The 22985-nt window shown below is 42.6% G+C and overlaps 1 protein-coding gene across 5 annotated transcripts in view; it reads left to right on the forward strand.

Annotated features, from left to right (window-relative positions):
• Window positions 1-1808: 1808 nt before the first annotated feature.
• sptbn2 (spectrin, beta, non-erythrocytic 2) overlaps window positions 1809-22985 on the forward strand; it is a 28971-nt gene continuing 7794 nt past the window's right edge. For 2 of the 5 annotated variants that reach the window (XM_049741692.2, XM_049741693.2), the window contains exons 1-24: window positions 1809-2250; window positions 7263-7458; window positions 15334-15485; window positions 15649-15822; window positions 15914-16005; window positions 16124-16204; window positions 16819-16934; window positions 17119-17231; window positions 17357-17544; window positions 17611-17728; window positions 17819-17977; window positions 18062-18364; window positions 18471-18624; window positions 18705-19099; window positions 19184-19447; window positions 19530-19741; window positions 20314-20451; window positions 20534-20753; window positions 20825-21361; window positions 21691-21893; window positions 21971-22061; window positions 22137-22283; window positions 22357-22620; window positions 22696-22920. In XM_049741692.2, coding sequence (XP_049597649.1) covers window positions 7302-7458; window positions 15334-15485; window positions 15649-15822; window positions 15914-16005; window positions 16124-16204; window positions 16819-16934; window positions 17119-17231; window positions 17357-17544; window positions 17611-17728; window positions 17819-17977; window positions 18062-18364; window positions 18471-18624; window positions 18705-19099; window positions 19184-19447; window positions 19530-19741; window positions 20314-20451; window positions 20534-20753; window positions 20825-21361; window positions 21691-21893; window positions 21971-22061; window positions 22137-22283; window positions 22357-22620; window positions 22696-22920 — 4503 coding nt within the window. In that variant the 5' untranslated portion in view covers window positions 1809-2250; window positions 7263-7301. Of the gene's footprint in view, window positions 2251-7262; window positions 7459-9968; window positions 10562-15333; window positions 15486-15648; window positions 15823-15913; window positions 16006-16123; window positions 16205-16818; window positions 16935-17118; window positions 17232-17356; window positions 17545-17610; window positions 17729-17818; window positions 17978-18061; window positions 18365-18470; window positions 18625-18704; window positions 19100-19183; window positions 19448-19529; window positions 19742-20313; window positions 20452-20533; window positions 20754-20824; window positions 21362-21690; window positions 21894-21970; window positions 22062-22136; window positions 22284-22356; window positions 22621-22695; window positions 22921-22985 lie in introns of those variants that run through there. The other 3 variants (XM_049741694.2, XM_049741696.2, XM_049741695.2) reach the window with 2 other exon arrangements.

Below are 22985 nucleotides of genomic sequence, written 5' to 3' on the forward strand. Positions count from 1 at the left end.
ACACACCCTCTTCCTTTTCCCTAATCAACCGTTAGCATTTGTTGTTGAACCAATCCTCCGTTATTTGCTGATAAACTCACCTATTTGTGGTTTTGCGCTTTTTCTATAATGCTTTAGGATGCCACAAGATGGCGGCAAGTCCATGTCCACAAAGGAATAAGTCTCAAGGAAGTACAGATTAGAGAAACTGGCTTTGATTGTCAGGAAGAAGCTTGGGTTGTCAATGAAAGTTGCACATTAATGAAAGGGACTTCAAATTAAAGCCTGATGGTCTAATGAAACACAGTAAGCAAATGTTCAGGGTGAATTCTTTTCTGAGCGATAACAATTTGCTTCTTACATTAGATACCCTTTTTCAAATTACAGTATGGTTTAGTTTTTATTGCAGGTTGAATTTTTCTGTGCTCCTCGCAGTATAGTCTCTCAAGTACCTCTCGTTATTCTTAAAGGGCAGTACAGAGCCCCTCCTTTACCTCTCCTTGACTGGAGTCATATGATTCAGCTTTAAGATTGGAAATATCATTCCCACATTTCACTAGGAAAAAATAAGAGCACAGATCATTTCCAAGCATGTGTGAGCACAGTCACGCCAACTTTGCCAAATGCATGCCAGCCATCCCCGGATGCTGCACGCACCAAAGATGACCCCCACCCGTCCGGGTCCCATCTATAGAGATCAGACAGAGGGGGGTTTAGCTCAAACTGCTGCAATCTGCAGAAAGTACTGTGCTGGACACACTCTGGCAGCCAGTGGCAGACTTATATTCTGCACTCAGCTCTTTCCCTTTGTCACAGTGGATTGGGGATGAGCTCCCTGCATGGGGTGTGGGTCTGGGGCTAGGGGTGTAAACATGCTGGGTGTGTGCTAAAAATGTTGACACATATTTACAAAGACTCATTAATGTGACTGGAGGGGCTTTTATACTCTAACACAGAACTAGACAATTTTCAGTTCATTGTATTGTTATATGTTGTGAGCTAGGATAAAACACACCCAACAAAACTTTTTCATGGCCACAAATTGCTTGTAATGAATGGGAGGCTATTTTCCCAACTGCTCGGCCCTCCCAAGGAGACCCAACATCCCATAAAGTCCTCCCCACTACCACTTTGTTGGTTTAGCAAAACCCACATGCGCACATGTACCCACCCTCTCCAGTGCAGATGGAGCACACAGACCCAAAAATAGGTGCTCTGAGTTGCTCTCTTCACATGTTAGAAAGCCAGTGATAATGGCGTCTTGGGATTTAAGAGTGTTCCAGGACTGACTTTTGATGCATGGTTGGAGAGAAAGAAAAGCATGCACGCAGGAAAATCATCCACATATACACATTCACACTGGCACTGAGTTGGGAAATTAACCCAAAATGATTGGTGTCAGGTAAACTACTACACCATGACTGACTACAATTATGAACATTTCTAAATCATTCGCCTAATTAATCATGTTTATTGGCCACTATGTAAAAGCACAAGGCATTTATTCACCAGTTGGAGCTACACTATTATGATAACAAGCAACTATAACAAAAATAATATTTTAGATGTAACACATAAGTAGAGAGACGCATCAAAACAATACAATAGAATATGGGATCAGCTTTTAGCACCAGGGACAGCACCAAATTGTGCTTTAATGTTTCCGTTCAATCGCAGTGCAGAAAGAACATCGAATGTGTGCACGCTGCTTCGCATGTGACCAGGAAGGGTCAGCAAGCACCCACCCACTCACCCACACTCGCCCCCCACGCACACGCCGAACGACCACCAACAGCAGCACCTCGACCGCTTTTTCTTTCTTCCAGCCGCTGTACGGGAGAGCAGGCAGCGGGAGCGCAAGCGAGGTTCGACCCGGGAGGAGCGTCGGATGCTCGGCTACGAGCTGCTGCGGATATCCGCCTCGTACCTGCCTCTCATCAGTTATGCCCCCTGGGCGGACCGATTTCATGTGTTTCAGCTAGATTCCGAAAAGGCCAATTTTGGGGGTTATAACACGGCGAATTGATAGCAAGCGCGCAGCAGATTTTTTTTTTTCCGCGATGATGCAGATGTAACGGGGGGACATTATTGGCGTCTTTTGGGATTTTATTTTTAACCCATTGTTGTTGTTTTTTAACCATTAGCGCTCGAATTTGCAGAGTGGCACACGCCGATTGAACGCGAAGCACGTTTTGATATCGGCTTTGAAGTCCATCTTTATGCAATAGGGTACAATTAATACGCACAGCAAAGCAGAAGACAAAACAATAGGTAAGCATTTTCCCCTAATTTTTCATCTTTTACTGGCTTTCTGTCTAACCCACTAATAATAAAGCTAATGAGAGAGGAGTGTGATATCATTCAGGTGACTGCTGTTAGCCCACAGCCGCTATTAGCATCCCATGCCAACAGATAGCTTATCGTCGCCAATATGTGTTTTATTTTGTACGATGACAAAAGTAATGTTTTGCACACTGGGGCTCATCTGTTGCTCAAATGCCATCTGCTTAGCCGAGGAGTTCGTCTGTGTGTAAGTAGGAGCCATCAATCAGGACGTCTGTCTCTTTTGCCTTTGTTTGAATCCATGTCAAAGCCTGCCACATAACATGCTGCGTTCACGTCCACACTTTCGAACTGTAGCAGGAGCCCGGTAAGCTACGTTTACCTACGAGTTAGCTTGTCTCATTATTTATATCTTGATTTTTTTTGTCTTTATTTTACCCAGTGTCAGGCTTTCTTAAGAGTATATTATGATAGGACAGATGCATGCTGCCTGCGTGCATGGCATAAACAGCAGGAACGCATCAGCTATAAGATGAATTGGCTACTGATTATTTTTAAGTGCAGTATTTTCTAAACTTTATCGAGTACGTTTTACTTTGGAAAGAATCTCATGCCACACCACCAATCAAAAATGTGACAAAAGTAAACACTGCATAATTCTATACATTCTACCAGCTAATATAAAAGCATTGATTGTGCATATTCCAACCAACTTAATTTGATGTATCATATGCAATGTCAAAGCTGTTTTAAATCATCTTGGTTGCTCAATATGCATGTGTATTGATGACTTTTGATTGCCTTTCTTGCCCAAACCCTTGTGGTGTCCACACAAGAGAGTTGTCTTTATGATTGTGGTTTTCAATACATTTCCCCATACACACATGAGAACTTTTAGGCAAGCTGGTAAAATTAAAGACAGTCAATTTTGTGGTGTGAATAGACAACTTGTGTTTGTGTGGAGTTTTTTTTAATTGCCTTGTCCCTTTTTCATCCTGAGTTGCTGTCTACTCCCTTTGCATACAAAATACTGTCGCATATGGGAAATGTTTACACTTGTGTCTCCATTTCTCTGAATTGCTTATGAGTCATGTTACAGCGGCTTGCATGCTTGCTTTTATGGTTTGATTTCACACATTATTTTTACAATTTTACTACATTTCCCATCATGCCCCTTTCCAGTAAGAATTGAAGAAGGCCACTAGAGGGCCACTTGTCCAATTTTCCACTCATGACAGTAAATCAATGCTAACTGAAAGGAATTCGTCTCAAGGCAGATTTAGTTATCTGATGGTAGACAACCACATGTACTGTGGTAAATAATTTACAGTGACCCGCTGAATATGTGGCCGAAATGGTGTGTACTGTACTACAAAATAATGTCGTAATAAAAAATTCATGGACATTTCTTAGGTCTGCCGATGGAAAATTTGGTTCCTCTCTAGGACCCTGCAGTTTTCCCCAATGTATTGACGTAACGTCAATATTGTAGACGATGTAAGCAATACTTGAAGTGAGTGTTAAAAGTTGATATATTTAATTTGGTCACACAATTGGTTACTCATTATATCGCTGTTAACATTTGATGCACCCAGTAGAAAGGGAATTGTTTGTCCATCAGTGACCGGTCCAGTTCTCTTTTCTGGAATATATTTGAAGTGGCATCAGTTTATGATCAGTGAGGATTTGAATTCTGGTTTGAAATGGTTTGACTTAATAGATCCTTATTTGGGTCTTGAGCTGAATAGGTTTTGGCGTGTGAACATTGCCCTCACAGTGCCACTTTTGTCACATTCCCTTTTGTGCCGCATGATTGAACTGACGCAAAAGAGAAACGAATGATGTTTTCCCATTATTGTGTATACAAAGGTGGTTTGCTGAATCCAAGTGACATGTCCGTGTCTGCGTGCGGAGGGCACGGTGGCTTGACTGTTTGATGAATGTGATGCTACAGATCCACAAAAGAGCCTGCTGTCCTATTCAGCAATGCATTTAGACCGGGATCAGCAGCCTGCGGAGGGGCCTCTGATGCTTACATGCCGCTGGCTGCTTCATGGCTACAAACAGGAAAGGGCCCAACAACTGTCCCAGCTCTCTGCTGACTCTTTCATTATATGAGGTCATTTGTTGGCACAGGCTTTTTACTTATAGGAGAGTAGAAATGCGTTGAAACTCTCCATGTAGTTCATTTCAATGAGATATGAAGTTTAGTGTTGCTTTCTGTTCCATTGTTGTATTGAGCAGAAACTGACAGTCAAAGTATTGATGGAGCTCATCCAACCATTGCTGATGTCATCTTGTTGTTCATCAGACCACAAACTAGTTGAGACTGAATCAATCGGACTTAGGCGTGTATTCCCTGTTTGCCTCATTTGCGTCACAATGAATCACAAACTAGTTTCACTCACTTGGCAGGTTCATTGATTAAGCAGTTTATTTTAAAAAGTAAACACAGTGTTATCATGCAAGACACTGGGAAAGTGCTTTGGAATTTCAAAACTTTTATCCTCGAAGTTGTACCATTTAAGTGGTTAAAAAAATGTGTGAGAGAATCATAATGTGATTAAAAAGAACCTGATATTGGGTTATACAAACGTTGACTTTTAAAATGCAATCGGCTTGTTTCCCACACGCACTACACTGCCCTGGCATTGAATGGGATTTTATTTTGTGTTTGTGTCTACAGTACTGTACTCCAATGTTGGACTGTGGTTGTGTAGCTGGCTGATGTACACAGACCATGTAATTCCCTGCAGGCGACTGATTTGAGGCTCAATTTCTCATTGATTAACGTAGTCGCAATGACAAACAGTCCAGCTGGGTGAGGAGAATGGGCTCACAGAGGAGGAGGAGGAGCGGTAGGGGGTGGGGGTGACAAAGATGGGAGTCGGAGAGGATGGCTCTGCTCGGCGGCGTTCGCCTTGCACCGCTGCACAATAGGCTGACACGCGTCTGTCAGGTCAGAGGATGAGGTTTAGCCCTGAGGCCCCGCAGGGTGGCCCACTTCCCCTTTTGTTTAAGTACCCCATTCGCACTTAATGCACCGGATGAGTACAGCATGAAATAAGACATTAATATTTGTTTATTGCATATGATCACACTGATTTGTGTTGTTATTTTATTTATTTTGTTTATGTGTGTGGATTATGCCTCAAGGATATTTGCTTTTGTGGAACCCTTTTTATTCGACATCTGTTTGTCACCATCCATTCCTTTATTGGGACAGAGCTGTATTGTTGTGGACTGTGCATCTGATACCTCCTGGAGGTTATTTTGGAAATATTGTCCTCAAGAGGTTCCTGCCTGGTTACCCATAACAACAGATGTAGTTGTTAATACTACTCCTGTTCTCGTGTGCACTGTTGGAGCCTTGTGTGTCCAAGTACTGAACCGGCCCACATTGTTCCAAATCCTACTCCACTTCTCCAGTGCAGTATATGGTTTCATGCTGAGTGGGTGGATTGACTGTGGATTTTTCCAGGCAGTGTGTGGTAGTAGTGATTGTGACGCTTGTGGTAAGCGTAGTAGGTCGTCCCATTTGTGTGTGTGTGTGTGTGGGAGGATGAGCAATAGGTTGTATCATAGTAGGTCAGGGGGATTGTTTGTCTGATCCATTGAGGAGAGATTAACACGGACACTGAACAACCCTTCATACTTGTTCCCAGAACAGGAGTGCCCTGCCCCTCGGTCCAACTGCCTTCAACTCGTTGCCCTTTCAAGACCCCCACCTTCCCTTAACCACACCCACAGACACATTTTCATGGACTTTGAACATGTCTGAGATATTCACCTTTTGAAATCTGGGCAATTTCGCAGGGCTGTTGTGGCTCAAGTTTGTCAAACTTGAATTTATTGCTTTCTTGTTATTCATATTAATGATGCTTGTCCAATTGCGCTCTTTATTAATTATGCATTTGTGACCCAGGGTTTAGTGGGAGTAATGAAATGGTGCATTTTTGCAACCTTAATGCATACTACGTCGTCGAATGGGATGTGAAATGTTGAGGGGGGTAATGTGGAGGCCGTGTTCGGTCTTCTTCACTAATCCCTGCTTTTAGTTCCTATTCCCAGCCACTACTTAATCTCCTGCTAATAAGATTTTCAAGCTTTTCTTTGATTTTATATGTATGTATATAGCAGGTGTTTTTTATATATATATATATATATATATATATATATATATATATATATATATATATATATATATATATATATATATATATATATATATATATGTATGTGTGTGTGTGTATATATATGTGTGTGTGTATATATGTATGTATGTATATATATATATATGTATGTATGTATGTTTGTATGTATATATGTATATGTTATAGCTCTCTATATATTGTAGCTATATTGTGTGCAGCTCATTTTTATCGAGGGGGTGGAGTCTGTGGGCTTCTGTCGCTAGAACACAGGCACTATATAAAAATGAGCTGCTGTTTGTATGCCTCATGCTATTAGACAACAAATCAAAGGATGATGGATCATCTTCTTCCATCCTGCTTTGTTAGAGATAACTTATCTCTATATCTCTATTTTGTTTTCCGCCACGCAACAAACTGTTATTATTGAATTGACCTGTAATGGACATTAATCTGAGCAATGCTCTTAAATAGTGGGGTTTAATCCTTCACAGATTTCCAAATGGGTATTAATACACCAAGGGTGGCATTTGGGTGTGCATACTTCTTTTTTGTCTAATTGTATTAAGCGGCTGATGTCAAATTTATGCATTGAGTGAAAGTCCGTTGGCTTTTTCAACAAAGAGTTACACAAATATTGTCTCATTTTGATTTATCATAAAGACAACAAAGACACAGTGGCTTCTGACTCAAAAATCAAATGCCTAGTCTCATTGCATAAGCTCTGGCAGTAGGTTGTACCGGCAAAGCTCCAATGTGATGTGGAATATAAAGCTGTGCAGCTGTCATCTTTTATACAATATCCCCCATTTCCCTAGTGTGCGCTGACTTAGTCTTGTCTGACTTTAGGTTGGATGAATTTTCCTCTCGCCTGGACGCCCGGACACCATGAGCACCATCTCGCCCACAGACTTTGACAGCTTGGAGATCCAGCAGCAGTACAATGACATCAACAACCGCTGGGACCTGGCGGCAGAGACCGAATGGGACAACGAAAATAGTTCTGCGCGCCTCTTTGAGCGCTCGCGCATCAAAGCTCTTGCAGGTACCAATTTAATGAGTCTGAATTTAGTGTGTAAGCCGAAAGTCGAACAGTCACTTTGGGACGGGGGGGGGGGGGGGGTCAATAAGGACTTGCTGGGTGGCTTACACTTTCTTCAAACACTGACCTTATCTTTGTCGCCATCACAGTCTAGCGATAGCATGCAATCCATCTTGAACTAATAGTCTTTGATTGGGTTGTGGATTACATGACGTTTATCATCCACATTTGCTTTTACTCAATTGTGATCCGGAGTGTGCCCTTAGTTAAGGCTGATGGGATCACTTGGGTTGTATGCAAAGTCTGGGTCTGAGTGGCTCCAGCTTTGAGACGCATGAAGATGCTATTTGAAATAAAATACAAAAAAATCACTTGGGCCGTTTATTTAAACGAGACCAGCATTTTAGTGAAGCGTTTCATAAGTGTCCCAACGAGTTTAGTTTTTTTTTTCAGCTAAACGTGCACAGACACAAGTCATTGTACTGGGACTGTCTGCTTTTGTATTTAAACATTAGAAATGTTTGGCATAAAGCTACAAAGAACTTCGGGAATGACGCTAAAGGAAACTATCAAAGGCTATTAGTAATCGGAACAAATCCAATTAGGTACTAACACAATTCCGTGTGGTCCAAGAGATGCAATTTTGTCATTATAGGGCATGACAGAAATAGACACAAAAGAGGGCCATGTTAGAGACCTGCACTTCCAATACACCACATAGTAATAGATAGAGACCTGCACTTCCAATACACCACATAGTAATAGAGAAATAATGTTGAGTCTCAAAGGTATCACATATAAAATGCCTAGTTGCAGAAACTAACCTTTAAATTATTGTTCAGAACGCATATCATGCATATAGAGTTCTCTGAGTTTTGAGGTTCCCCAAGCTTGATGGGTTCAACATGCAGTATTGAGGAAAACCCAGCAGAGGGGAGCAAGGAACACCCAAAATTCATGTCAAATAAGACTTTTAATATGACTGTCGAAAAACAAGGACATTTCTTCCCTCAGAGCCCATCAAACACAACATCCATCTCATGATGTAACGCCAAGGCATTATATCATAGCTGGCGTGTTATTAGAGGAAGCTAGAGGGCTCTTCTACTCAGCTTTTTTGTCACCTGCCTGAATCATGACACCAAAACAGTATGCAGTCTAACGTGAATACTTGTGATAGCATCTCGGTGGGACAAGTACAGGCTCGATGTACACATTCTTTGACATGCCACGGTAAATATTCCCCCCGGGCCAAGGGTCCCGCCTGCCTTTTGCAACTTACAAGACTTACATCCTGTGTACACTTGGCACGTTTTTGTCTCCCATTCAGACCTGTGGATCCTTTCCTGTTGAATAGCTTTAATGTCTTAATGGATGAGACCGCTGTTTCATGCAGTAGCTCATTCATTCCTGCCTTCCATCTGCACCCATTGTGTGTCGGTCCATTCACCAGACCACTGCAAAATTATTAGTTTTCTCATGTCTCCTGCCAGTGCTTGAACATACGGCTTTCTCTTTTCTCTGTTCATTGCTTTTATCAGGAAGAAGCATGTTCTGGTTGAATCTCATTAGTCTCTTCCCCCGCCGCCACCCCACCATAAACACGCCGTCACATAAGACCCGTGGCAGTTCATTTCCTAATGAGAGCAAACCAGATGCTCCTTGCTCATCAGGACATGGATAATAAAAAAAACAAACAGTCCCTTTTAACTTTGCCCCCTGACCAGACCAAAGGCTGCTAAATTCAAAAAGGCCATGACCCAAAGTCCTCGTGCTCTTTATAAACGTGTGTAATTCTTTGCACATGTAGGCGCATCGTTCCTTATTGTTTCTAGTCATCATAGTCATACAGAGCTGACAGTTATAATTGTGCTTTGAGTCCCAAAGAGTAAATGACAGTGCTGTGAAATTGGAAGCAGACATACAATGAACTATTTCTGTATTTGTCTTTATCTAGCAGAGCATCAAATGATTTCGTTACGCTTGATCTGTAATTGTTTTAGCAAGATAAAACTCGTCCACTTCAAAAGCTTGCTTAATAGGTTTCCTGAAAGGAAGGCATCATTTAATATTAGGACAGGAAAGAACTTGCCAAGGGGCGAGCCCTCAACAACTTCCTCCATGTCTCAAGTGTTTTTATCATGTATCACTGCATTGTCCTGAGGAACACACAAAAAAAGGAAGAATAAATGTTATCTTAGAAAAGAGGAAGGAGGGAAGTGCAGCTCGACGCCAGATAACACACTTGAGCGTTTGTGCCTTCTTGGCAGACCCCCCCCCCCCCCTCTTATGTTCCATGGAATTAAGGTGGCCATGACCCACCTCTATGTTCCACGGAATTAAGGTGGCCATGAGTAATCTGCCTTCGGTTACACGGTGCAAAGCGCTCGTAATGGTTTAGTCCGCCACAGCACCTCCCCCTTCTAGTCTTGTACCCGCCATTCTTTGGAAGCTCCTCCCTTAGAAGCACACCTTATGCAAATGAGACGAGGAGGGCACAGCAGGCTTTGTTTACACAGCAATCCGACCACAGCCTGTTAGCCTTTCCTACAGTGCACTGCTCCAGCAAATGTGAAGAGGACTTTGTTGGGAGGAACGGTTGGTCAGCTCAGTGTTCCTTTTCTGGAACCACAAGAGATTGCAATCTTTTTTTTCACCTCCACATGAGTGTGAAATGATTCACAGGAGGAGGTAAAACAGAGACTATATTGTTCTTCAGATTTTTATTTTTTTTAAAGTCAAGACACCCCCCTTGCGTTTTCATTGGACAAGGTCGGATTCCAACTTTTTGCCTTAACTGATTCAACACATGAGGATTTAGAGGAAATTATAAACCAAGACCTTGTGGATATCCTAACGGTTGATCTTCTTTAGCCGTTGAAAGGATTTGATGCAGTCTTAAAGTGGCAAGGTTTTCCTTTTGCCGTGATATGCAGGAGAGCTCACATTTATAGTGTATCGAAGAGGAATTGTTTTGGAGGGAAAGCCATCGAAAAGGCCATGGAATGGGAGCACAGAGACAGAGAGCCCTGCTTGTCTCCTGCAGCATTTGTCAATCAGGTGCAATACTCAAATATCCTGGAAGGAAGATTTAAACAGCTGCAAGGTAAGAAAAGTTTTTACAACCTGCTAATTTGAGAACTGCTTTTTATTTTTATTTAATTTATTTTTCTAAATCATGGATTTGTGCCAATACACACACATTAAGCTTCTGCTCAGTGTCTAAAGCAGGGCGGGCGGCAGTGTGGCACCTGATTACTAGGCCACCTGTCCTGAGCTTATTACAATGCATGACTCTGTCTATGCCGTGAACACACATTGAAAAGCACTGACCAAAAAAGGTTTCAGTTTTCTATATATTAAGGAGCATTGTTTTACACTTTGAATGGATTTAGAACGGGCTGTACTTGGGTGCGTTTGGCGCCGTAACTGTACATATCCACGCCACAGTCACACGTCTTATGAGTAACTCTTACTTGTATTTCCTGTTTGACTGCACCTAAGGCTCATTCTTAGTGTCACTCCTTCAGCCATGTGAATTCGTGATATGGAATAGATTTGTAGATGTACATAGTTTAGTGTCTGAGCCGCCAGCTCTGTTATTTTGGACACGCAAGTTTCAAGCCTTGGATTGAAATGTGTTTTTAGAAATCGTGTTTTAGTCATTGGTGTTTAAATGTGACTACAGTGGTCAAGTAGATGATGAAACAATTTGAGAAAAGTCTTAAACTAATATTATGTCTTGATAACGTGATGATGTTATATAAGCCTGTCATAAAAAGCAAATTTCTCAATTTCAAAATAATGTAACCCAAGTACACAACTCGACTAAGTCAAAAGCACACAAAGCAAGCGCTGACCCCATGGCGCATAATAATTGAATGATAAACCAAGTAACTGATTAACCACAGTTAAAGTAGGTAACTGTAACAAAAGCGTGAGCCACATAGTTAAATTTATGTCTCAAGAAAAAATATTTGTCTATGCGCACTCACACTTTTTCCCCACAGTAAAGAAGTTGAGATATCATGCTAATTTGAATTGAAACATTTTCTCATTCTTTTTCAGAAATCACCGTATGCGCATTATGTGGTCAGGTTAAAAGTACAAAATTAGACTTTTATTTTAACATTTAGTGAGGCTTGTCAGTGTAATCAGTATCAAAATGTTGTTTTTGTTCTACTTCCATATACCCACTGAGTTAACTTTCCTTGGACTTTTGAACTCGTGCATAGTGAGGCCTAAATTCCTTCTCAGCATGGTTATGTTTTAAAAAACATGAAATGGCAGCTCATAACCCACACAAAATAAATAAAATTTCCCCCAACTCTGTGAACGGAATGAGACCACACAGCTTCCTTGTACTTTTGGATTCACATTCTTCTAATAAATGTGCCTAAACTCACATATTGTATTTTACAGTATTTGTTTGTCCACCGTGCACCACTTTAACGTAAAGTTTTAAACCTCGTCGTTCACTGCTGAGTGTTGCAACTTCATATATGGAAAGCTCTTACTCAAGTGGCCTGCAGCTGTATCTAAGAGTCACGTTACCTTTGTGAGAGAGTTCAGCAGCAGTAGAAACTGACACAAGCACACAAATACAAATTCCCTCCTTTTGTTTGTACAGTTAGACCAACATTGACAGTTTGCTCATGGAAGTATGTCACGGGAGAGTGTCCATTTTGGAGGCTGAGGGACAATTACTGTCTTGTTGACTGGTCGCTCGTGTTTTTTTGGTCCAGATGTTGTGGCTTTCGAGTTCCCTGTTTCTGGCTGCTCTCCCATGGGATTCGGCCTTGGCCGATCTCTTCCCCCACCCTCCCATGTATGCTTTATCAACTGCAGCTGCAGATGGCAATGAAGCATGACCTGAATGGTACATTGATGCCATGACTTGACAAAGGAAGGAAGGTGTACGGTTCTATAACCGATATCTCGGTGTTATTGGCCTGTGAGCCTCTTCGCAGTTCATAAACAGGAAACGTGCTGCATGTACTTCAAACGGTTGTAAGTGGGGGGGAAAAAAGAAGAGTGCATGCAACACCTCATGTTGCAAGGTGGCAGTTTTACCACAAGCCTACTTTTAGTGGCGGAGTAGGGCGAAGGCTCTTCCGCTTTCATAGTGAGGCCAAGATGCAGCCTTGTGCTACTTTGCAGTTTGTACCCACATTTGCAATTTCATTTACACACCAATGATTAGGTTGGTGTTAATTGTGTCTCCTGAGACATACGGTGTGGTGTAACTATTCACAAAATCCATCACTGGTTTTGTTGTTGTGACAGTTACAGTTAGGTGGATGACATCAAAATCTCGCTTGCCAGAAATCACAACTCGAAGTGTCATTTTTAATGCGGGCTATAAATTTGTGAGGGTTGAGGTTTAGGCTGGTGTTTATCCTTTGGTCATTAAAATAACACGTATCTGGTTTTCCTCAAATAACTAAGCTGAAATGTAAGACAAAAGTCATACTCCCACAGATTTCCTGGTTCCTCCACCATAATCATCTGAGAGAATGACCAAGCATTGAAGCAGATGAAAGCAGACATTTGTTTACCCATTCTTTCTGAGGACATGGTGACCACAAGCAATCATTATGCAAGTTCAGGGTGAGGCGGGATGTCAGACGTTTATGGGGTCAAGGGTGTTTCATCCCAATACTGACAGAAATCACGATTATTGAGGGAAAAAGACTTCACAAGGAGAAAAAAAACAAAATACTCATCAGAACTCTTTGATGAGCTACTTGTGATAGCTAATTGCTTGTTTGACTATATCAGTCTGATAGACTGTCCTCTACTTTCACATCATGTGAAATGCTGCTTACGATGATGAGCTATTTTTAGACAGGGTTACCTTTTACCCTCGGTGACGACATGGACCTCAAGTTGCAGTGTCATGCATCGCAGTAGTGCAATACTCGATTCGGTGTCCATGTATAAAGCTCCTTTTCAATTGTGAGAATTCAAAGAATGCTTCTTTTTCTCATTTTCCCCCTCACATATGCTGAAGTTTATCTTCTCTTGGGCAACCAGTCAGTAGTTTATCATTGAATGGGGAATACAGTCATGGACTGGCTGCTTGTGTTTGGCCACAACACAAAGGTTTGGCAGAATTTGAACAAGATAGATGCTGAGAAGTGAAGCAGTAAATCTTTGCTCACTGCCACATGTAAGTCAATGTATGGTTGTGCGTGCTTTCAAATGCAATATTTCAGATTTGATGTATTCTGTGGAATATAGCAGTGCATTTTTTGGTCCAGAAGAACCTGCACAAGGTTTGTACTCTTCTACCAAAGCAGCTAGTGATGAACTGTTCAGTTGCCTTGTCATTAGGGAGGGCTACTGTGGCAGCACGTCGTCTGCAAGACTGCTGTCCACTGGTCCGCTGTCTGCACTTCAATGGCAGAGTTCTGTCACAACATGACCCAGCCTATTGAGGAATGTTACCTCCTTCAATGTATTCTCATAATATTCCACTTCTTCACTTCCTTGAGCATTCAGGCAACTTTTTGTAAATACATAATTGTACATACATAAGTAAGGAAAATTTTAAGACAAACCAAGAAAATAAAAGCAAATAAAAAAATAAAATAGCATTTTTAGAAATGTGCTGATAGCATTAAAAAATATATAGTTTGAGGAATTAAGAGTCCATACTGTTTGACATAGACATCATTTTGCCTCGTGACTACCTCTGACGTTTTAGCAACGACAAACAGCTGCATTCCGTCTCTGTGTGTCACGTCAATAAAAATGACCAACGTGTGATGTGGCCTTGCGTTTTCACATCGAACCACAAAATGTCAGTGGAGTGCCCAGTTAGTGATTCTTAATAGCAGGCTGAGTTTTCTAAATAGAGGTGTGCCATGTAACAATAAGGGTGTGCCATGGAACACAACAATGCTGCCCTTTTGAATTACATTCATTTGCTTCTGCAAAGCTATGGGAAATTCCATTCTCTTCTGCCTCGCCATTTATTTTACTGGAGTTGATGAGGCTTTTAAATGGTATAACAATCTTACCTCTTAACAGGCTATATCAAAGGAAATGCCTCAAAATCTTTTACATTTACTTTCTCCATTAAGCTGTTGTTTTCTTATTCGCGGAGCCATTTACAGAACATTTGTAAAAATAATTCCTTGTTTCTTTTCCTGTAAGTGCTGAACAGGCCTTAAGAGTTCTAAGTGGTGACACTGAGTGTTTGAAATGACCACAGACTGATTAATCAGTCATTCAGGGATAACCGTGATGGCCATCTGCAGTCAGACGATAAAGTGTTAGCAAGATGTTGCATTAGAAATCAGCCACAACCTAGAATAGATTTGTGTGAAAACTTTCAGTAAAGATGGAGTTTTTTAACTATTACTATTACTTCACTTTTAAAACGTGAAAGAGTTCAAAGAGGAAGCACTTTCATTCAGCCTGCAATAGTTCAAGTGCTTCAATATTGCTCCACCTTAGCAAGCATGTGTGAAATTTCAAAATCACTCCTTTTTTTTTTGCCCTCTAAATTGTCGCTGGAGCGGTTCATTACACAACTACCGTCTTATGTTTCCTCATGTTCAGTGAACTTTACCCTATTGGACTTTTTTTTGAGAAACTTGCAGCGTGGCAAATTTCATGTGACTTTGCAATACTCAATATGTTTACTTTGAATGGTCATGCATACAAATAAATGCAATATTTATAATATTGTTTTAATGACACTGTGCCATACTAGAATAGCATTTTTAAAAGGAAGTGAGCGCTAATGTCCTAGAAATGAGGCCACCTTGTTAGCTGGTAGACAAGGATTAGACTCTTGATTAGAACCCTGCTCCATATGTCTACTTGAAACATTCAAAACATTCCTCCCTTCTTGTGATTCCTTATCAGATGAGCGTGAAGCGGTACAGAAGAAGACCTTTACCAAATGGGTGAACTCTCACTTAGGCCGAGTGACTTGTCGCATCGGTGACCTGTACACGGACCTGCGTGACGGGCGCATGCTTATCCGCCTGCTGGAAGTACTCTCAGGAGAACAGCTGGTCAGTATCTCAGGAAAAAAAAAAATCAATCTCTGTCCCCCCCTGGCACCAAAAGTGATGAGGAAGGACAGATCATGTGCTTCATTTAATCATTTTTATGTGTGACTTTATTTCTCTCCTGGCATTTACAACCTGGATCTTTTTTGCCTCTGTCGCTTAACAGCCAAAGCCCACTAAAGGACGCATGCGTATCCACTGCTTAGAAAATGTCGATAAAGCGCTGCAATTCCTCAAAGAACAAAAGGTCCATCTAGAAAACATGGGATCACATGATATTGTGGATGGGAATCACCGTCTTACCCTGGGGCTCATCTGGACCATAATTCTTCGCTTCCAGGTAAAGTTAACAATCCCCATTGCCAAAATGCCAAATTCTATCTCGTGCTACCCTTGTCACCATTCTAAATTAACAATTGATGTGGTCACAGATTCAGGACATCAGTGTGGAGACTGAGGACAACAAAGAGAAGAAATCGGCAAAAGATGCCCTTCTCCTGTGGTGCCAAATGAAAACCGCCGGGTGAGAAATCAGATGGCGAGAACAGTCATCATCTGTCTCCAATGTTAAGCCATTTACGCTACTATGTTGCTGGATGTGTCATGTTAATGATTTATCACGTCTGTCCTGGCCTCCGCAGCTACCCCAATGTCAACATCCACAACTTCACTACCAGCTGGCGGGATGGTCTAGCGTTCAATGCCATCGTACACAAACACAGGTCATTGACATCTCCTTGTACTCATGCTACTTACTACATTGGTATGTGCAGTGAAACTATCCGTTGTGCGCCCTGCATTTTGGGGAGGGGGGGTATTATAACTTGTTGCAGTGCCATCACACTCCTCAGAGGGGTTTTTATTCAGGTCTTCTCAGTCTGTAGGATGGCTAAAGATAAAAATAAAAGTGGGCGTGAGATGACCTAGATCACAGAAATAATAACCTACTTATTTGATATGTAGAGCCATTCTTGGTAAGTCAATTTCACATCCAGTAGGTAATAGAGTTGTTCGAATATCTTGCTAAGCTATGAGTACATTTGTCACTGAAGCATACCTACAGTATATAAAAAAAAACACTGGCACTGCAATTAACATAAGCTATAGAGGAGAGGAGGCAGCATATGATTGAATTGTATGAGTCGTCACCTCCTTCAATTGGTTGTTTTCAATTTCCTGGTTTATCATCAGAGACTAATCGTTTTTTTAATACATTGTACATTTTATTTCAAGGTCTAATTCTCTGTAGCATAAAAGGTGATGATGCATTTCAATCGTCTCTTCCACCCTACAGTTTGTTGCTATTAAAATAATAATTGTTTCCTGGCCTCTCCAGACCCGACCTGATTGAGTTTGACACTCTGAAAAGGTCCAATGCTCACTACAATCTCCAAAATGCTTTCAATGTGGCCGAAAAGGAGCTGGGCCTTACTAAGCTACTGGACCCAGAAGGTGAGTGATTAAATCCGCTACAAACACACAAAGCCTTATGTAATGTGCGTTTCTACTGAACCACTAATTCCGTGGCGGGATTGATGGATTACCAGGCTCAATTATAGTGGAGATGGCACATCACGGCAGTGTCCTCTGACAATCTACTTCAAAATATGAACTCATAACTCTAATTCCCCCCCAGATGTGAATGTTGATCAGCCAGATGAAAAGTCCATCATTACCTATGTGGCGACCTACTACCATTACTTCTCAAAGATGAAAGCGCTAGCAGTGGAGGGCAAACGTATTGGCAAGGTTAGCTGCCCTCTGAATTCATTTAACGTTCATACATTTAAATGACTGAAAAGATATATCCAGTCGTATCCACGTAGTTGCCATTTGCTCGGCCAGTTGTTTTAATCCTTCACGCCCTCTTGCAGGTTCTTGACTATGCCATTGAGGCTGATCAGCTGATCGACAAGTACGAGACCTTGGCTTCAGAGCTGCTGGAGTGGATTGAGCAGACAATCGTGACACTGAATGATCGGCAGCTAGCTAACTCACTCAATGCTGTGCAGAATCAGCTCCAGGCTTTTAATTCTTACCGTACTGTGGAGAAACCACCCAAGTGAGTAACGGAGAATATCTCGTTCTTGGTCTTTAGTATGTTTTAACACATTGTTTGTCGCTACAGATTCACGGAGAAAGGTAACTTGGAGGTCCTGCTCTTTACCATCCAGAGCAAGATGAGAGCAAACAACCAGAAAGTTTACACGCCCAGGGAGGGAAAACTCATCTCTGACATCAATAAGGTATTGCATGCGTTCATTAGTCTTTGTAGTAGTAGTTAGTGTATTGTAGTAGTAGTTAGTGTATTGTGTTTACAATTCCTGTATGCGTAGGCATGGGAGCGACTCGAAAAGGCGGAGCATGAACGCGAGTTGGCACTCAGAAATGAACTCATCCGCCAAGAAAAGCTGGAAATGCTTGCGGCACGTTTTGACCGCAAAGCTGCTATGCGGGAAACATGGCTAAGTGAGAATCAGCGGCTGGTGTCTCAGGTAATTCTTTGCAATTTTTCTAGAGCCGCATTAGAAACACATTAGACGGGAAATGGAATTTGATTCATTTTGTTTCATTTTCAGGACAATTTTGGAACTGACTTGGGAGCGGTGGAAGCTGCCACCCGTAAACACGAGGCAATCGAGACGGACATTGGTGCGTATTGGGAGCGCGTGGCTGCCGTTGAGGCTGTTGCCAAAGAGCTGGAGGTTGAGGGATACCATGATGTGCGACGCGTGCTCGCAAGAAGGGACAATGTGCTTCGTCTCTGGGAATACCTCAAGGAGCTCATCGCTGCACGCAGAGAACGGCTGAATGCTCATCGAGACCTACAGAGGTTGTTTGAAGAGATGCGTTACATCATGGACTGGATGGCCGACATGAAGGTACCAATGTGTTTCATACGTGGCGCCAATTTACCGCGAGTAATTAGCAGTTACACGCTCCTCACTTTGGTAGTTTTGTACCATTGATTGTTTTGTGTGTGTGTAGAGTCGTCTGCAGTCCCAAGACAGTGGCAAACATTTACATGATGTTTTGGACCTACTTCAGAAGCATACTCTCGTCGAAGCTGATATTTCAGCTCAGGCTGAGAGAATCAAAGCAGTGCAGGGAGCTGCAAAACGCTTCACTTCTCATGACCAGGGTGAGAATTTCACATTCTGTTCATTGAGACTATTTTACACTGTATTTATAATTGTGTGTTCTTTCCCTTTTAATTACCAGCCTACACACCGTGTGAGCCAGGGCTAGTCAGTGAAAAAGTCGACCTGCTGGGCCAAGCCTATGAGGAACTCGGGCGGCTTGCCGGACAGCGCAGAGAACGCCTGGAGGACTCTCGTCGTCTTTGGCAATTTCTGTGGGACTTGGGAGAGGAAGCAGCCTGGATCAGAGAGCAAGAGCAGATCCTGACCAGCGGGGAGTGCGGCCGCGACCTTACTTCTGCCCTTCACCTGCTCAGTAAACACGAGGCTTTCAGGGATGAGATGGCAGCACGCTACGGCCCGCTGCGTAACAGCATTGCTGCAGGGGAAGCTTTGGTGAACGAGGGACACTTTGGAGCCCCAGAGGTCAGAGAGAATATTAAAGACATTCGTGCGCAGTGGACACATCTGGAAGAGGTGGGTGGCCATCAACGTTCTTTAAATGTACTTGACAAGTATGCCCCAGTAAAACTCAATTCGACTTCTTGTTCTTTTTCACAGACGACAAAACTGAGAGAACAGAAGCTTAAAGACTCAGTGGCCTTGCATCAGTTCCTAACAGATGCCAATGACATGGATGCTTGGCTCATGGAAACTCTAAGACAGGTGTCTAGTCAGGATGTGGGCCATGACGAGTTCTCCACCCAAACACTCGCTCGCAAGCAGAGGGAAGTAGAGGAAGAGATTAAGAGCCACGAACCCCTCATTGAATCCCTGCATGAGCAGAACCAAGCACTGCCGCAATCTTATGCTAAGTTCCCAGAGGTGTGCTTAGTTTGTTTTCCATGCATTCCAAATGATGTAATCTTTTCTGTAGTACTGAATTAACAATTTATTGTTGATTTAGGTGGAGGGCCGGCTCCCTGCTATTGAGGAGCGCTATAATGAGCTACAATCCCTGTCAGTGTCTCGGCGTCAGGCCCTGGAAGGTGCTTTAGCACTTTATCGTATGTTCAGTGAGGCGGGTGCCTGCCAACTTTGGGTGGAAGAAAAAGAGAAGTGGTTACATGGCATGGAGATCCCGACCAAACTCGAAGACTTGGAAGTGGTGCAGCAGAGGTCAGTGTCAAAAACAACAATGAGGACTATTACAGCATTTATTAGTCTCGCAAAGTAATTGAAATAAAACACAGCAATTATACAATCTGGATTTCCTTTGCATTATACGCAAGGTATAGCTTGGAATGCAATGGCGGGCCGTGCAACTGGTACTTGAGTCTTAAAGACTATCACACTGCAATTTCAGAATCCATCAATACTATACAAAAACACAATATAAACCATACACAGCTGTGCCACAAACATCATCTGGAGCAGTTTAGAATCAATATTAATCTAATAACATGACAAAAACATGAAAAAAATGGATTAAATGCATCATAACTCACCGGAGCTGCTGATTATTAGATTGTTAGATGTGTTTCCTAGTTGAACTTGCTTTGCTCTGACCTGTCAATCAAAGAATGGAAAAATGTTGACACTGTTGTATGCTAGCTGGCCCTTTTTAATTAAACTTTGATTGGTTAAAAACACAGTCCCACAGCGCCGATATAATTTTTAAAGGCCAGCTTTGCTGATCCTGAATGTACAAATTAGTACAGTCAATGAATTGAGTTGTCTTGTGTCTTTAGGTTTGACACACTAGAACCAGAAATGAACAACATAGGGACCAGTGTCACCGATGTGAACCGGGTGGCTGAGCAGCTGCTGACTTCAGACAACTGCAACAAAGACCAAATCCATCAGACACGTGATCATCTGAACAATAGGTTAGAATTGACACACGATGCCCCTAATGACCCAGGCACAAAGCAACACAACATAAATAATTACCGTCACTATCATCCTTAGGTGGAAAGGATTCCAGAAACTGGCTGGTCAAAAGAAACAAGGCCTGGAGTCAGCCCTCAATATCCAAAATTACCACTTGGAATGTAATGAGATCCAAAGTTGGATGAAAGAAAAGACCAAAGTGATAGAATCTACTCAGAGCTTGGGAAATGATCTGACTGGAGTGATGGCGCTACAGCGCAAACTCACCGGCATGGAGAGAGACCTCGAAGCTATCCAGGTATGTAGTGACCTCACTCTTGGAATGTGGAACCATGAAGGAGTTAAAAATTATTGTTTGTGTCCTTACAGGGGAAGTTAAATGACCTGACAGAGGAGGCCAAAAAACTGGCTAAAGAGCATCCAGATCAAGCAGGGGAGATTCAAGATCGCCTGGCAGGGATACAGCAAGTGTGGGAGGAGTTGAACTCCACCATGAAACGGCGTGAAGAGTCTCTGGGTGAGGCCAGCAAGCTGCAGGGCTTCCTCAGGGATCTTGATGACTTCCAGTCGTGGCTATCCCGCACCCAGACAGCCGTGGCCTCGGAGGACATTCCCACCTCTCTGGTTGAGGCTGAGAGTTTGCTAGCCCAGCACGAGAATATCAAAAATGAAGTGGATAACTATAAGGACGACTATGAGAAGATGCGAGTGGTCGGTGAGGAGGTGACCCAAGGTCAAACGGATGCCCAGCACATGTTCTTGGCCCAAAGACTCCAGGCGTTGGATACCGGCTGGCATGAGCTGCGTCAAATGTGGGAGAACCGGCACAGTCTTTTGGCCCAAGCATTCGACTTCCAGACCTTCTTGAGGGATGCAAAGCAGGCGGAGGCCTTCCTCAATAGCCAGGTTAGGAAAAAACTGCAAAACCAAGGCTTCTTCCTATGACCACAATGGTTCTAAAAATATACAGTCTGAGCTAGCTTTGAGCAAATACTAGACTGCCGGTTGGTGTGCTGAGCGGAGAATCACAATGTTGCAGTCATGAATGAGTAACAAAAGACATGTTAAACCTAGATAATTAGCCAGTTGAACCCAGACAGGAAAAAAAGCATTCCTTTCTAAAATGATGTCTGTAATATGTCTCGGCGTCACTGTATTTTGTGTTAAAGTGCTTGTCAAGAAAGAGCAGAATTAGATTACAGTTCATACAGAACATTCCTTTCCTCCCTTTGTAGGAGTACGTATTATCCCACACAGAGATGCCGGCAAGTCTCCAAGGAGCGGACGAGGCCATTAAAAAATATGAAGATTTCCTCACCACCACAGAGGCCAGCGAGGAGAAGATAACGGGTGTTGTGGAGGCGGGAAGGCGCCTTATTAACGATGGCAACGCAAACTCTGATAAGATCCAAGAGAAAGTGGATTCTATTCAGGAAAGGTTGGCGCATATTTCAAACAGGTCATTTTTCGTTCGTGAAGACATCACAATTTAATGATCTCGCTGTCTTTGACCAGGCATCTCAAGAACAAGAACACCGCCAATGAATTGCTGGCAAAACTTAAGGATAATCGTGAACTGCAGCACTTCCTCCAAGATGGACAGGAGGTATGGATATAGCACATTTGTAGAAATAACCCAAATGATAACATTGTTGCCTAATATCCTTTGTCTATTGTTTAGCTCACATTATGGATTAATGAGAAGATGCTCACGGCTCAGGACATGTCCTATGATGAGGCTCGAAATCTTCACAGCAAGTGGCAAAAACACCAGGCCTTCATGGCAGAGCTGGCCTCTAACAAAGACTGGCTGGACAAAATCGATAAGGTGTGAATGTAAAATTACACCCAGAGATGAAATCAAGAATCATTTTCATGCTTGTCACTTTGTCTCATATCAGGAGGGCCAGGCTCTTGTGGCAGAGAAGCCAGAGTTGAAACCTGTTGTTCAGCAAACCCTGGAGGACCTTCAGCGTCAGTGGGAGGAGTTAGAGAGCACCACCCGCACCAAAGCCCAGTGCTTGTTTGATGCTAATCGGGCAGAGCTGTTTACACAAAGCTGCTGTGCTCTGGATGGCTGGGTGAAGAACCTTGACAGTCAACTGCATAGTGACGATTATGGCAAGGATTTGACCAGTGTCAACATCCTGCTCAAGAAGCATCAGGTAGACCACGCTAGTGATGCCTTGGTAGTGACAAATAATACTGATTGTCTCACACTCTGTTTTGTGCCTGTGTAGATGCTGGAGCACCAGATGGAGGTCAGGGAGAAGGAGGTGCAGTCTCTGCAGTCTCAAGCCTTGGCTTTGTCTCAGGAAGATGCTGGAATTTCTGAGGTGGACGGTCAACAAAGGCGCGTGACTGACAGTTTTTCCAGCCTTCAGGAGCCTCTTAGACTGCGGAGACAGCGGCTACTTGCCTCCAAAGAGGCACATCAGTTCAATAGAGACCTAGAAGATGAAATAGTGAGTTTAATTTTTATATATTGGATTAAAAAAAAAAGTCTATTAACAGGATTTCAAAGTCACTT

Source organism: Syngnathus scovelli, chromosome 15 (assembly GCF_024217435.2).
Source record: "Syngnathus scovelli strain Florida chromosome 15, RoL_Ssco_1.2, whole genome shotgun sequence".
In the NCBI taxonomy this organism is placed as follows: Eukaryota; Metazoa; Chordata; class Actinopteri; order Syngnathiformes; family Syngnathidae; genus Syngnathus; species Syngnathus scovelli.